Source organism: Labeo rohita, chromosome 20 (assembly GCF_022985175.1).
Source record: "Labeo rohita strain BAU-BD-2019 chromosome 20, IGBB_LRoh.1.0, whole genome shotgun sequence".
Taxonomy (NCBI): domain Eukaryota; kingdom Metazoa; phylum Chordata; class Actinopteri; order Cypriniformes; family Cyprinidae; genus Labeo; species Labeo rohita.
This window is the reverse complement of record NC_066888.1, coordinates 31,367,021-31,383,794: the sequence shown is the minus strand read 5'-3', so window position 1 is coordinate 31,383,794 and position 16,774 is coordinate 31,367,021. Positions and strand designations below refer to the sequence as shown.

The following is a 16,774-nucleotide window of genomic DNA, read 5'->3' as shown; positions in this document are numbered from 1 at the left end:
ATGAGAAATTAAGCGTCCTAAAGAAAATTGTCAAAATGGTTATGCAGTGAAATATATTATATTATGTTTAACGTATATTTTGTATTTTTTCCACGATCGTCGAATTTCATGTGATTCTGATAACGTGCAATCCTGGGAAACCCATAAATGCCCAGATTGAAGATGTGTTGCAAGTCAGGGTTAAAAAAAAAGGACTTTAAAGGCTTGTTGGGTCAAGTCACAGGTGGTTTTAGGAAGTTGTTGGGTGTCCAAAATAGAGAACAGGTCTGTAGCTGAGGTCTTTCAGGAGATTCCATGGGGTTGTCATGCAGTGTTTGGATTGGATCTGTAATGATATGGGTTGCCACTCCCTGTGGGGAATTCCCACTTCAGGCGCATTGAAAGCTGCTTTAACTCCGCCTTCAGTGCCGCTTCTCCATGTACTTCACATTACCGCCAGACACGCTCACAGCAGTTTCATTAACTTTCAGAGTTCGGTTCGCACACTTTAGCTCATCTTGAAACAAACACTTGACGTTAAAAAGCCATCGTGACGCCTTTTGCGTGTGGAGTATCTGAAGCGCCAGCGGAGTTATCGGTGGTGGGATGAGAAACAAAAGCGAATGTCTCTGGTGTCATAATGTCACGGTGATTTTACGTTTTTACATCGTTACTTTTACATTCTGACTATACGCATCGAAGCCTCGAAATGGCGCGAAGCGGGGGTGACAAACAAGGCAAACTCGAATTCGACGAAAGTCGGATTGACTCCGGAATCGACTCGTACAAATCGATATCCAGAGAACACGACGGGAATTTAGACAGCTCGGAGGATAAAGATAAAACCTGCGCTACAGATGAGAGACTGGACTCTGCTTATGTCTCTTCATCGCTTACGGTGGACAGTTTGGGGGATTTTATCGAGAAGTGCAGCATTTCTGAATGTGAAAGCACGACGGACTGTGAATACACTGAGGAGGAAGTGAATTTCTTAACCACTGTTACAGAGGATGGAGACACGTACGTTTATAAAACTCCCCTTCATTGATAAGTTCCCATGCTTCTTCTGAGTGCAGTTCCGATGTGTTTTGATGTCTAAATATTGCTTTTTTTGTCACTTTAATGAACGCCGGTTAATAATAAAGTCCCGAGAATTGACTTGCGCCGCGGAGTAATACTCGCTTCGAAATTTAACACGCTCCATATGCATTATTGCTTTTATATAACGGCTTCTACGTAATACAAAAAAACAGAAACATACCTTTAAAAAATTTGAAGACACAAGGTATCGTTAAAACAACTTTTGAAAAGCATTTTTAGGTGCTATCTTTTCCTGTCATGTTAATAGTGTGGGCGCTGCATGGTGATTCGGTCAGCAGGTGTTTTTATTAACTAGTACTAAAATCCAAAATGCACTGACAGTTGTAATGTGAAATACACGTTTGTTATTTTACTGTAGCTCCCGTTTTGTCAACGTATTGATTGCTTTGCATGGTTCTGTTATGCTAGGGACTATATTTTCTAGCGGAAGGATGCAAATGAATTAACTTTTAACGGAAAAATAGTGCTTTTTAGCATGTTTAAAAATGCATTCGTTTTATAAAGGCATTTTAGGTCGTGTATTGTGATTATAATCAAGCTTAAATGGGTTGCAGACTATATTTGTACCTTTTTACTTAATTTTAATCTGAATCAGTGATGCCAGTGTTTTAAATGCCAAGGCCAAAATGGCTATAATCAGACAAAGAAAGAAAGTTTGCACTCAAAAAAAAAAGGTGTTTAAAGCATAACTGTGTCTTTTAAGTCCAGCTATACTTTTGGCATGCTATATTGACCAAATTCAAAATGTAAAATAGACAGCTTAAAATGCAAAGCTGAAGGATAGATGCATTGCACAGAGATGAATGCTGTTCAGAGAGTTTGCAGGATGTTGCTTCAGCCCTTCGCAAACATTTACGCACTTAAACGTTAGGCACTTAATGTCCGTTAACCACATGTTATGTTGTCAAACAGAGAGGATAGTATGTGTTTGGGAATCTGGCACTCTGTGTAAAAAGTTTACCTGTGGATGAGAGAAACAATAAAGTCCGTAGTATGAGTTTTCACAGTGAGCTGTCATAAATAAGGCCCACATATCTGGAAATAAAGACGGCTTTGAATAATATTTGAGTAGCAAATTACAATGCACTTCATTCATTTTGCACTACAAGTGCAGACAAATGAAAGAGTTCGAATTTAAATGCACATTCATTTTATTAGAAGAACTGTATTTGAGTTGGAGAAAACAGATGATTCTTTTCAAAAATGGTGGTAGAGAAGAAACTAATGCAAACGTTTTTTAAAAAGCTGATTGATTTTACAGCCTTTAGTTTGCTGAGTGACACATTCTCATGTGAGCGATTAAGTGTTGATTAGAGTAGCAGGCTTTTCTGTTTTAACACTACAGTCAGTTAACAGACGTTTAGAAACTGGATCTGCTGTTTATGGCGCATGAGAAGAAGAAAGCAGAAGTATGCAGACAAGCAGTGGAATTCCCCCTCGTTGGGTCAGAAAACACGTTCTGATGGCAGCTTTTTGGAAAGTGCGAAGCTTTTGTTCTAAACACACATACTTATGCTTTTAATACTTATTTACTTCCAAAGCACATGTCACAAACTTGTTTATGCAAGCAGTGACCTTTACACAAGATCGTGGTTCAACCTGCAACGTATATGTTCGAAAACATACGCAAACGTTCACCGCACAAGTGGGCACATACACACAGTTTGGTTAATGTCAGCCTGTTTTCATTTCTGCATTGGTTTTCACAGTAATGCACCAGGATGTGCGTATGGTTATTTTAAGAATGTCTTGCATTTTGATTCATCTTGAATCACAGTGGCCTGCTAAGGTTTACCTTTGGCCTGCTTTTGTTGCTGTTGCAAGAAAAAAACTCCTTTGTCTTTTCCCTGAATGTCACAAGAGTAAAGAAACGCAAGAGGCCAAATAAAATCCCCAGGCAGTCCGGAAGAGCAAATAGTGTCCTGCTTTAGGCCTTCACTTTCATTATGCTATCAGTTTTATATGAAAGGCACAGTAGTAAACAACATGGTAAAATGTGCTCAGGAACCACAAAACTAGTCTTAAGTTGAATGGGTATATTTGTAGCAATAGCCAGAAATACATTGTATGGGTCAAAATGATAAATTTTTCTTTTATGCCAAAAATCATTAGGGTATTAAGTAAAGGTCATGTTTTATGAAGATATTTTGTACATTTCCTACCGTAAATGTATCAAATCTTAATTTTTAATTAGTAATATGCATTGCTAAGAACTTCATATGGACATCTATAAAGGTGATTTTCTCAATATTTAGATTTTTTTTGCACCCTCAGGTTCCAGATTTTCAAATCGTCGTATCTCAGCCAAATATTGTCATATCCTAACAAGCCATATGTCAATGGAAAGCTTATTTATTTAGCTTTTAAATTATGTATAACTCTCAATTTCAAAAAATGACCCTTATGACTGGTTTTGTGGTCCACCGTCACAAATGAATCATTTACAATATCTTCCAAGTGTTTTTATCACAGTAACTTTAACTTTGTACCCCGTAGTGCATGTTTTAATGGTGTCTCATAAATGACATTAAAATGTCTTTGAACTATTTGAATATTAACTAAAGTAGCTTTTCATTCAAGCAGTGCTTACAAATTGTAATCCGTTACGGATTACAAATTCGGACTACTTTTTGATTACTTTTAGATTACTTTTAAACTTGTTGACTTAATGTGATTGTGTAGCATATTGATAAAAAAGAAACAATAAAAATTAAATTGAAAATATATTTTATGCTTTATCAATATCATGAAATGCATTAAACATTACGTAACAATGTAAAAACTGTAGGTTGTTTATGAAATCACAAAAATGCTGAAACTTTGGAAATCCCTACATTACATTAATAAACATGAAATTGCATGGGTAAAGTTTCCAAGGTATGAAATATTTTTGTCTAGACTTAAAATATTATTAGTTAAAGCCACTGAATATGAGAAGTAGTACTTCACGGCTATGCGTTGTCTTTAGTAACTTTATATGTGTATGTGGTAGGTTAATTTAGAAAGGAAAATCTAAAAGACAAAAAAGAAACTGAGGTGAATTAATAAATTATGAATACTGCCATTGTTTGACTATGTAATCATGTAATCCATAAAAAGTAACTGTAATCTGATTATGAGCATTTTAAAATGTAATCTAATCTATGGTAATTATGAGTGCTTGATGTTTAGAATCTGATTATGTAATCCAGATTACATGTAATCCATATTACATGTAATCAGTTACTACCCAGTAAGTGTAAACATTTGCAATTAAGCAATAAAGGATCTTAATTTTAAATGCACATTCATTTTGTTAGGAAATTTATTGGGAATTTGCCATCAGAAGACGGTTAAAGATACTTAAAAGTGTGTTATTTGGGGCACTGTACAGTACAGCCCAAGTCCCCATCCACTTTCATTATATAGAAAAGGAACAGCATGAACGTTTTTCAAAATCTCTCCTTTGGTGTTTTACAAAACAAGGTCACAAGGTGGAATAAACGATGACCGAATTTTTATTTTTTGTTGAACGTGTTAATTTCATATGCAGAGAAACCATATGAATCACGATCGTTTTACCACAATCAGATCGATGACACTGAAGTTGCTCTCACATTATTTACATGCTGAAACCACTTGCTTCTACCTGCTTCCTTTTGGCTTACTGTAAGAGTAAAGACTAGGTTATCGCGTGTGGGGAAAGTAGCCGAGAAATTACACACCTGCAAGGAAATATTGCAGCCAGAAGATTGGGGGGGAAAGATAATGAGTGTGCATTAATTTATGTTCCTGCATACACGATTTACTGGTTCTCTTTGTGACTCAGACATCTGAGAAGTGAATTTAAGAGAAGCGAATGGATTTGTTTCATGCAATCAGTCAAAAATGGATCTAGGTCATATTTTAGCCCAAAATCAAAAGAAAGTGTGTTTATTTTCTTTATGCAAAATACAATAAGGATTCACTCAACTACAAATCCCTCACTTTTTCTGTTTTAAATCAACTGTGTTGTTGTTGTTGTTTTTGTAAGGTTTTAGTAACCAAAGCAGCTCCTTCTGTAGGGTTTTATAATTCGATAGCAAGACGAACCTTGATACGAATGCTCTTAAAATGCACGAAAGTTCCAGTGTTGCGCAAGCCTGAAAGCGTCTGTCAGTGACATACGCTTTTGTGTGGCATATTTCTCAGTATCATTCGCCCTATTTTTTCCATCACGCATTGTGAAATGTGCCGCTTTTAGACTGTGGTTTTCTTGATAGTTCCTTCCCTTAACTGTTGGCTCTGCTTCAGCTTTTAACCAGCGTTTAACTGGCATTTAACCAGCAACTATTTTTTGTTTTCTAGGATTCTTCATTTGGCCATAATTCATGAAGAAGAAGGTTTTGCACATCAGTTGATAGACCTGTTTCCTCCAGAGCTGATGGATATTCAGAACAACTTGTATCAGGTATCACTCAATTGCATAACAAATTTCTTGTATAAGTTGTCGCATTCAATGGACTCGCAAACGATTTCCACAAAAACCTGTTCTCGTGTTTCATGAATAAGACCCCAAGGAACAGACAAACTGTTGAGGGAAATCTTGCATGAATGTTGTAATGAGTTTGGTTATTTTTGTTTCCCCTTTGAGGGAAACTCCCCGAGCATGTATCAAAGAATGATGGGGGTTTATTACACTCGTTTGACAGCCTCAGTTTCAATTGTTATTTTGAAATTTGGGGTTTATCCGGTGACAACAGACGAGGGGCTTTCTGAAGAAACCCCCTACGCAGCCTGTAAGTGTGATTGTTATAGTTAGAAGAACAAAATGAGCCATTTATTGACTTCTTTTGGCATTTTGGTTGGTGGAAGCTGTGGCTGAGCCAACAGATTAATTAATGTACAGAGTCATGGAAACTTGGAAATATCAATGAATTACCCTCTAAAGCTGCTGATGTAATTACTCACAAAATCACCATGGAAAGTGGTGATGCACCTCTGGAATATCTATAGCTGGACAGATGCATGACTTTTTACATTATTTTTGGGGAAATAACACAATTACGATGTTGCTTTGAAAAAAGAAACATTAATTGGTTTTATTTATCTAAAAAAATCATGCATTGGAAATAATTAAGATCTTACTGGAATAGTATGATAGTTTGTACTTTGGCTTGGCTTTAAAATGTTTATCACAGGTCCTTTTATTCCTTGGAAATGATTACAGTCTCACTGGAATAGGAATACAAATATTTCCTGTTATATATTTTCTCAGAAATCATGAAGGATAGAAATGCATTTGTCAGAAGGGTGGGAACACTAAACGCCCAAATAAGAGCTTTTTTCAGGTTTCAACCTTGAATTTGACTTTTTCGTCTGGAAAACCCCTGAAAATTGCAGTATTCCTGAAGAGGTGCTTGAATTATTGAAAGACAATCCATCTATAAAACAAGTGTTTTTTTTTTTTGTTGTTTTTTTTTTGTATAACTTTAATATCTTTTCACACAAAATTCATGCAATTGAATAAACTAGTAAAAAAAAACAAAAACGGCAACAATAACAAAAAACAGAATAAAACGTAAAACTAACTGACAATGTCGTGTAAACATGGCTGAAGACGTGAAAACCAGAACAGATTAACTGAATCAGTTCAGTGCAACTGAACCGCTCCGATTGATTCAAACTTGTGACTTTGATCTTTTGTTTCAAGTGATTCACTCGGGTTTGCAAATCTTTTTTGTTTAAGTTGGAGCTTTGCATATTGCAAATCATTTGATTCAGATTGTGACTTTGCAGGTTCGCAAATCATTTGATTCAGATCAGGACTTTGGAGCACATATCGTACATCATTTTATTTAGATCGGAACTCAGAGTGTGGTTCGAGAGTCATTTGATTTAGATCGAGACTTCGGTGCAGGTTCACAAATCATTTGATTCAGATCGATACATTGGTGCAGGTTTGCGATTCATTTGATTCAGTTCGGGACTTTAGAGCATTGATGGTGAATCATTTGATTCAGATTGAGACTTTGCTGCAGATTTGCACATATTGTGAATCATTTTATTTAGATTAGAATTTTAGAGTGCAGTTCGCAAATCATTTGATTCAGATTGAGACTTCGGTGCAGGTTCGTGAATCATTTGATTCAGATCGGAACTTTGGAGCAGGTTTGCAAATCGTTTGATTCAGATCAAGATTTCAGTGCAGGTTTGCAAATCATCTGATCCAGTTCGGGTCTTCAGAGCATGGATCGCAAATCATTTGTTTCAGATCAGGATTTCAAAGTGGTTTCACAAATCATTGTATTTTTTATCAAACAGTAGAAGGCATGACACGATTAAGACAGTACAGTTATAAAAACAAAACGAAGAAAAAAGAAAAAGAAAGTATATGCAAATACAAATTTGCATATTTGCAAAAAAATTTGCAAAAAAAAAAAAAAAAGAAAATTAACCATGGTTTTAATTTGAAAGAGAAGACATTGTTCTTTTTATTTATATCAGAACTTCAGAGTGTGGTTTGCAAATCATTTGATTCAGATTAAGACTTCGGTGCAGGTTTGTGAATCATTTGATTCAGATCGAGACTTTGGAGCACATATCGTGAATCATTTCATTTAGAGCGGAACTTCAGAGTGTGGTTCACAAATCATTTGATTCAGATCGAGGCTTTGGTGCAGGTTTGAAAATCATTTGATTCAGATCGAGACTTTGGTGCAGGTTTGCAAATCATTTGATTCAGATCGGAACTTCAGTGCCGGTTTGCAAATCATTTGATTCAGATCGAGACTTTGGTGCAGGTTTGCGAATCATTTGATTCAGATCGAGACTTTGGTGCAGGTTTGCAAATCATTTGATTCAGATCGGAACTTCAGTGCAGGTTTGCAAATCATTTGATTCAGATCGAGACTTTGGTGCAGGTTTGCAAATCATTTGATTCAGATCGAGACTTTGGTGCAGGTTTGCAAATCATTTGATTCAGATCGAGACTTTGGTGCAGGTTTGCAAATCATTTGATTCAGATCGAGACTTTGGTGCAGGTTTGCAAATCATTTGATTCAGATCGGAACTTCAGGGCAGGTTTGCGAATCATTTGATTTAGATCAAGACTTTGGTGCAAGTTTGCGAATCATTTGATTCAGATCGAGACTTTGGTGCAGGTTTGCAAATCATTTGATTCAGATCGAGACTTTGGTGCAGGTTTGCAAATCATTTGATTCAGATCGAGACTTTGGTGCAGGTTTGCAAATCATTTGATTCAGATCGAGACTTTGGTGCAGGTTTGCAAATCATTTGATTCAGATCGAGACTTTGGAGCAGGTTTGCAAATCATTTGATTCAGATCGAGACTTTGGTGCAGGTTTGCAAATCATTTGATTCAGATCGAGACTTTGGTGCAGGTTTGCAAATCATTTGATTCAGATCGAGACTTTGGTGCAGGTTTGCAAATCATTTGATTCAGATCGAGACTTTGGTGCAGGTTTGCAAATCATTTGATTCAGATCGAGACTTTGGTGCAGGTTTGCAAATCATTTGATTCAGATCGAGACTTTGGTGCAGGTTTGCAAATCATTTGATTCAGATCGAGACTTTGGTGCAGGTTTGCAAATCATTTGATTCAGATCGAGACTTTGGTGCAGGTTTGCAAATCATTTGATTCAGATCGAGACTTTGGTGCAGGTTTGCAAATCATTTGATTCAGATCAAGACTTTGGTGCAGGTTTGCAAATCATTTGATTCAGATCGAGACTTTGGTGCAGGTTTGCAAATCATTTGATTCAGATCGAGACTTTGGTGCAGGTTTGCAAATCATTTGATTCAGATCAAGACTTTGGTGCAGGTTTGCAAATCATTTGATTCAGATCGAGACTTTGGTGCAGGTTTGCAAATCATTTGATTCAGATCAAGACTTTGGTGCAGGTTTGCAAATGATTTGATTCAGATCAGGACTTTGGAGCACATATTATTTGGAGCTCATACAGTTATAAAAACAAAAAGAAAAAAGAAAAAGAAAGTATATTCAAATACAAATCCCTTAATAGAAAAAAAGAAAATTAACTGTGGTATTAATTTAAAAAGAGAAGACATTGTTTGATAAGTGAGATGATTGAAGCCCTTGAAAATCAAAAAAGTAGTACTTGAAAAGTCCTTGAAAGTTTTTGTTAAAATACTCCAGTAGTTAATATTTGATTCATTTGTTTAGTTGTAGATTACGGTCGAGTTGAAATCAAAGTCAGCCCTGCCTATCGTCACTGATTCACCAGTGTTATTCAGAAAAAGAAAATGTTGTAATGTTTCATCGAGTGTAAAAACGTGCTCCGCCTAAGGAAGCAGCTTTCTTTTTCTAGAAAGGAAAACCCCTTGCATCCAATCGATTCCAATATCCTGTTTCAGCCACATTATTGAAGTAAAATGGATTGCAAACACCGTTTGATTCTGGCATTTCTGCTAGTTGGGTTTTATTAAATGAGAGGATGTCAAATTTGGGTCACACAGTCTTAAAGGACATCAGGGTGTGAGTCTAAAGGAAACGCACAAATCTGACAGTCAGCACTTAAAGCTGTGAGTAATACTAATGCTGCTGCACTTTTACCAAAAGCCACGTAATCAACTAAGACCAGGCCATTGGACATATTACTCAGATGTTTCCTTCTGACAGTCAGTGTGTAACTCCCAGATTGAGTAAACCTGTGCATGGTCCCTCTTCTTTGGAATTGTGCTTCAGTTCTTGTTGTTCTTCCTTTATGTTATGAAATCAAGAGTCGGTGGATTCATTCTACTGTACTCCTGACTGTCAGATCAAGCATGATGGCCTGAAGCATTGGGGTTGTAATCTTTGCAGACTTGTAGTATACGGGGACCGTCCCCAACATATCCGGTTGCATTAAAAAATGAAACCTTATTTCGGTTGTTCACATGTACCCTGTACATCTATATATGTTATATGTATATGTGTATATATATGTATATTTGTGTGTGTATGTATGTATATTATTAAAATAATTGATTTGATATTATAGAATTCATTCTTTTATGTTCATGTAGCTTAATATATTGATTTATTTTAATAATCAAAATAAACAATACAATTAAAATAATTAATATTATATTAATTATACAATTATAATATATATTTTAAAATAAGCTATCTATTTTAAAGTAATTGAATTAAAAAAATTATATAATTAAATTATAAAATAGTATGAAATAATAATGAATTATATTTGTTTTATTTTTAATTATGATAAAAATAATTTATTTAAATTGTATTTTTTTTTTGAAAATCAGAATATTATATTAAATTTTACATAGTCAAATATACATATTAAAATAATTGATTAAAAAACATTAAAAGTTGATCTAAATGATTTTATTATTATATGTAAATTACTTTATGTTGATTTAAAAATAAACATTAAAATAATCAATATTATATGAATTATATAATTAATTGTTTTTAAGTATTATATAAATATTTTTTTAATTGTATTTATTTTTATTATTAATAAAAAAATCAGTATATTATATTAAATTATACGTCATATATACATATTAAAATAATTTATTTAAAAACATGTTAGAAATTGATTTATATTATTATTATATTTAAATTATTATTTAAATCAATATTTTATTAAAATGTATATTATAATGTATAATTTAAAATAAGAAATATATTTTAAATATTTATTATACAATTAAAATTATAAAATGGTTTTAGTTATAAAATTTGTTTTATTTTTAATTGTTTTATTTTGATATATATTTTATGATTATTAAAATAATCAATATATTAAATTATACATAGTAATATATACATATTAAAATAATTGATTTAATGTTATAAAATTAATTATTTTATATGCACATGGTTTAATATAATATATTTAGTATTTGAATAATCATAAAATACAAATAAAATTGTTTAATTGTGTGTAATTACACACAGTTTATTTATTTATTTTATTTATTTATATGCATGTTCATGCAACTGTATGCAAATCTGATAATTTTTTTTTTTTTTTTTATTCATTATCCATGATAGTGCAACATAACAGCATTTAATGCAATGCTAACTTTATTCTGCTGTTTGTAGACGCCGTTGCATCTGGCCACGTACCTGAACCAGCCCACCATAGTGAAGGGCCTCGTAGAAAAGAGGGTCTCACTGGAGCTCCAGGACCAGGAAGGAAACACCCCTCTCCATGTGGCGTGTGAGCACGGATTCTGGGAATGTGCCAATGAGATGATCCACAACACCTCGCCCAGCAAACTCACCAACGTGCTGGAAGCACAGAACTGGAGAGGTGAGACACACACTTGTTAGTGAATTAAACAAACTTCTGCCTCAAATAATTCCTCAAATCATGTGTTTTGTTGTAGCAACTGCATAGCAACACGTTCAAAACATCCTAGCAGGTGCATATGTACGGATACAGATGCAGAATCTATTTTCATGTTTTTCTGGTTTGTATATTTTGTAGAGTCATATTGAGAAGTGCATCACGCTTCTGTGAAGTTGGTTCCTTCACTTGTGTTGGTTCTGAGTGGGTCATGAATTTTTAGTGAACAGAAACAGTCTTGTCAGAACAAGGAAGTTGGCAGAAAAAAGTGCCCTGGAGTTTTTCCATACTGTCATGAACTTCCAGTATCAGCATTTCATAACGTCATTCAGCTTTCTCTTCATGTCAGCTGCTGTCCTGGCAGAAAAACTGTTTAATGTTTCTAAATCGTGTACAGCAGAACTGGTTTTCAAAGTGGAATGTCTCAAATTTGTCAAGTTTTTGATAGATAAATCTAAAGTAGGTCAGTGCACTTATTCAAACCGTGATATGGACTGGAGTCTGTGAATATTAAAACACAAAAAGACTATTTAAATATGAATCCAAGTAGTAGTAGTAATAATAATAATAATAATAATAATAACAATAGCTTTATAATAATAAACTTAATTTTTAAAGGAATAATCACACTTTTAATTAGAAATTAAAAGGAATTGTTACGTTTTCATTTAGTTACATGTTAAAAGATGAAATTGTTAATGTTTTATCGTTTAGTTTGATATACCACTGTTTTTAATAACTTATAGCATATTAAATTATAAATCCAACAAAATTAATAACAGACAACACAGAATTTTTAACAGCCATATTATTGTAAAAATTATTATTGTAAAAGTTTTAATTAAATTGATTTGACATTCTTTTAAATTACTACAGTAAATCCAGAAAAATTGAAAAACTGAATTTTTGGAAAAAAAAAAAAAAATCATATGTCCATATTATTGTAAAATGTTACTTTAAAATTATTATTGTAAGGTTTTATTCATTCAATGAAGTTAGACATGCTTTTAGATTAATGACATAAATTTAGAAAATTGAAAACAACTGAATTTCTGGGATAAATAAATAAAATAAAATAAAATAAATAAATAAATAAAAAATATATAAATAAAACATTTTATATTATTGTACATGTCATGTTATTGTAAAAAAAAAAAAAAAAACTATTGAAACTATTACTGTAAAAGTTTTATTAATTCAATGAAGTTAGATCAAGATAAATCCAGAAAAATTAAAAATGCACAACACAGAATTTCCGGGAGGGAAAAAATAATATATAAAATATAAAAATATATAAATAAATATATAAATATATAAATATAAATATAAATATATATATATATATATATGTATAATATAAAAATTCATATGGCCAAATTATCTTTTTAAAATTATTATTGTAAGTTTTAATTCAATTGATTAGACATGCTTTTAGATTTATCAAAAATGTATAAAAATTAAAAACAGACAACACAGAATTTCTGAAATTCATAGTATTGTAAATTTTATTTTAAAATTATTATTGTAAAAGTTATTATTATAAAAGTTTATGAATTCAGTTGATTAGATATACTTTTAGATGATTAAAATAAATCCAGAAAAATTAAAAACAGACAACACAGGAAAAAAAATGATTATGGCCATATTATTATAAAAATTATTTATTATTAAATATGCTTTTAGATGATTAAATACAGAAAAATTACAAACAGACTGCACAGAAAAAATTAAAACATTTCATATGGCCATATTATTGTAAAAAATATTATTTTAAAAGTTTTAATTTTAATTGTTTGGACGTGCTTTTAGAATATTAAATTATTTATTTGTTTATTTATTCATTTAATTTTTTTTGTATGATGTCAAATAATTAGATGCGTTTTTGACTACAGTTTATTTTAGCCAGAGAAATTAAAACAGAAAAAGGTCATCCAGAAAAATAACAAATTCCAGTTCCAGTGACATCTAAGAGTACAAAATGTTATGCTTAATCACTGTTATAATTACAAGGAGGTCCTGTAAGAAAAAGCTTGAAAACCCTTGCTTTAGAGTATGTTGGTAGCATGTTATAAATTTGAGGCATAAAATATCCATCTGATGTTCATTTTGCAGGTCTCACGTGTCTCCATGTGGCCACGCTGCGCAAGCATCATCGTCTCGTGCGGCTGCTGATGAAGAACAGCGTGGATCTGAACATCCAGGTGAGCTGCGTGAGACTGATCTGTTGTGTGAAGTGAAAAGCTTCAGTCTTGTGACCAAACGTCCTCCTGATTTCCTCATTCAGGAGGGGACGAGCGGGAAGACGGCGTTACATATGGCGGTGGAGCTGCACGACATGCCGGCCGTGAACCTGCTGCTAAACAAAGGGGCGAATGTGGACGCCACCATGTTCAACGGCTGCACCGCGCTGCATCTGGCCGTGGGCCGACAGGACGCTGCCATCGCCAACCTCCTGTGCCAGGCTGGAGCCGACAAGATGATCAGAAACATGGAGGACGAAACGGCCCTGGATCTAGCTGATGGCAATGATGATGTAAGGAGACTGAAATTACCTTATTATTTAACCAAAAAAGCTTAAAAGTTTAATTAAATCTTCAGTGTCAGACAGGAAATTGTGCCTCTTTCAGTCTCAATCGACCCTGTGTCAGTGTTGCTTTTGTAGATTAAAACTTTTTTTTTCCATTGAAATAAGGATGAATTAATATCTATCTGTCTATCTATCTATCTATCTATCTGATTATTGACACTACCTAATTACTGAGAGAAATAACAAATTACATTTTTATGAAAATAGCTACTAAAACTAAATTTGAGCCCAAGTAAATGTACAGTTTTCTGATGTTTTTTTTAATTATTTTTTTTAATATTTGGTATGATAGATACTAAATATTCTAAGTATTATTAATATAAAATGATTTACTTTTAATAATGAATTATTATATTATGTTATATTATATTATATTATATTATATTATAAATAATAACTTTATTATAATTTGTATGTATTTTGTAAGTAGTAATAATAATAATAATAATAATAATAATAATGATTATTATTATTATTATTGTTATTTCCAATAAAGCGTACAGTAGTACAAAGAAATGTGGAATATTGCATTATTAATATATTTTAAAAATTAATCTAAACTAACTAAAGAAAATAATTAGATTTAAATGATTTATCTACTATAAATACAATTACTAAACGGTACTAAAATAATAAAATAAATAAAATAAAATTAAAATTATTATTATTATTATTATTATTATTATTATTATTATTATTGTTATTATTTCCAATAAAAAATACAGTAGTTTACAATGAAATGTGGAATACTGCAACATTTTATGCAATTTTATGAATATATTTAAAAAATTTAACAAAAAAAATAATAATATTAAGTTGAAGTACCAAAGTATTCACTATAAATAAAATTACTAAATGGTACTAAAATAAAATAATAATAATGATGATAATAATAATGAGTAGTTTAGTAGTATAATAAGTAGTTTACAATGAAATGTGGAATATTGCAACATTTTATAAAATCTCATTAATATATTTTAAAAAAATTTAAAAAAAAAAAAAAAAAAAAAAGGAAAAAAAGTACTCACTATAAATAAAATTACTAAATGGTACTTAAATTAAATTAAAATGGTTATTATTATTATTATTATTATTATTATTATTATTATTATTTTCCAATAAAAAGTACAGTAGTTTACAATGAAATATGGAATTTTGCAACATTTGATGCAATTTTATGAATATATTAAAAATATAATTTCGAGTACCCACTGTAACTAAAATTGCTAAATGATAAAATGAATTAAATTATTATTTCCAATAAAAAGTACAGCAGTTTACAATGAAATGTGGAATATTGCAATATTAAGTTAAAGTACCAAAGTACCCACTGTAGCTAAAATTACTAAATTGTACTAAAATAAATAAATAAATAAAATAATAAAATAAAATACTGCATAACAACATGCTCAAAAAGAAACTAGAAATTAAAACTAAAAATTAATACTACTACTGCTACTACTAAAAATTATAATAATAAAAATGAAATATTAATTTAAATAATACTACTGCTGTTTATATTGTCTTACATAATGAGTGATAGATTATGTGTTAATTATTAGTGTGCATGATGTGCAACCAATACATTACAACATTACAACCTTTTTTTTTTTTTAATTTAATTCTTGGTTTTAAAGTCAAAATGAAATCAAAACTGACTCTGTGCACTTTCATTGTATTATTGTGCATTTCATGTTGACTGTTCATCAGCGTACAGTAAATGCATTTGCTTGTCAGTAACTGGATGATGTGGTCACAGTTTCTCCTTTTGCTTTTGCAGATTTTGGCCTTGTTCCCCTTCGATGACATTCAGATCATGGGCAGGACTGTCATGAACTTCTCATGAACGTATCAGCGGCATGTTCTTTGTGTTTTTAAAAACTGATCTGAAGTGTCAGGACTTTGATCTTTAATTTGTACAGCTTTTGGAAACGTCTGCCCGTCGCCTCATCTATTTATGTCCGGCGGCGATCGTGCTGCTTGATTTGTTTGGCAGTAACGGCTTCGAGTCATCTGTGCAGAATGATCTGCTGCTACGTTTTCGAGACGTGTCACGTCACTCGTATTGTATTCATGTAAAACGACACAAATGCATTCTGATTGATGATTAGCAATATTGATGTTTTGTAGCAATACTGTGTTGTCGTAAACAAGATGAGCAAATCAGACCCTGCTTTGCAAACTTGTTTTGTTGAAATACCAGGTCGTAGTGCCAATAAAAGAACTTGTAATATTTATGTGCAGCGTTTTCTTTTTATTAAAAATGCAAGTGCTTTTTACGAGATCTTGTTTTTTTAATTGTCTGGGTGAGCCGAACATCTGCCAACAACTGTATTGTTTACTTCACAAGCATGTCTTTTTTTTTGTGGTACATTTGTTGGTTTTTAATGTTAAATGCAAAACAAACAGACCAAATTCATGCTTTGGAGTTTTTAAGAGGAGAAACGTGCTGCAGTTCTCGTAAGTATTAATACTGGGAAAACAACAATGAGCAGAACATACAAGAAAAGCCACAAAAACAAGTTCCTGGTAAATTTGTCAAAAGAACCAGCATGGAATGAAACCACATGTGTGTGTGTTTTGTTTGTGTGTGTGTGTGTGTGTGTGTGTTTCCATCATGTGGCACATCACTCTTCCTCATAACTTACCAAAAATATGCCCCATTCATGTAAACTCAAACAGGTTAAAACACGTTTCCACTTGTTGTGAAACGAGTACATTTCTGTAAATGAATATTAACTTCCTGTTCCTTCTTGTACAGCATACTGGCTAAATTTAGCATTAAATGCTTACTTTTAGGGAA

At 32.2% G+C, this 16,774-nt stretch overlaps 1 protein-coding gene and 1 long non-coding RNA gene across 8 annotated transcripts; both read left to right on the top strand.

Moving 5' to 3' along the window:
- Positions 1-397: 397 nt before the first annotated feature.
- Positions 398-16,208, top strand: nfkbie (nuclear factor of kappa light polypeptide gene enhancer in B-cells inhibitor, epsilon). Its single transcript, XM_051139197.1, has 6 exons — positions 398-999; positions 5,407-5,509; positions 11,138-11,348; positions 13,497-13,585; positions 13,669-13,917; positions 15,752-16,208. Exons 1-6 carry the CDS (start codon positions 689-691, stop codon positions 15,815-15,817), a joined length of 1,029 nt encoding a protein of 342 aa, XP_050995154.1. The 5' UTR covers positions 398-688; the 3' UTR covers positions 15,818-16,208.
- LOC127183259 (uncharacterized) lies at positions 5,637-10,083 on the top strand. 7 transcript variants are annotated; one of them, XR_007830014.1, is made up of 6 exons: positions 5,637-7,761; positions 7,922-8,081; positions 8,202-8,321; positions 8,402-8,721; positions 8,762-8,841; positions 8,882-10,083. It is a non-coding gene; the product is annotated as an uncharacterized LOC127183259 (long non-coding RNA). The 7 variants fall into 7 exon arrangements; XR_007830015.1 differs by having other exon boundaries at positions 8,362-8,721; positions 8,802-8,841; XR_007830009.1 differs by having other exon boundaries at positions 8,362-8,721.
- Positions 16,209-16,774: the final 566 nt, after the last annotated feature.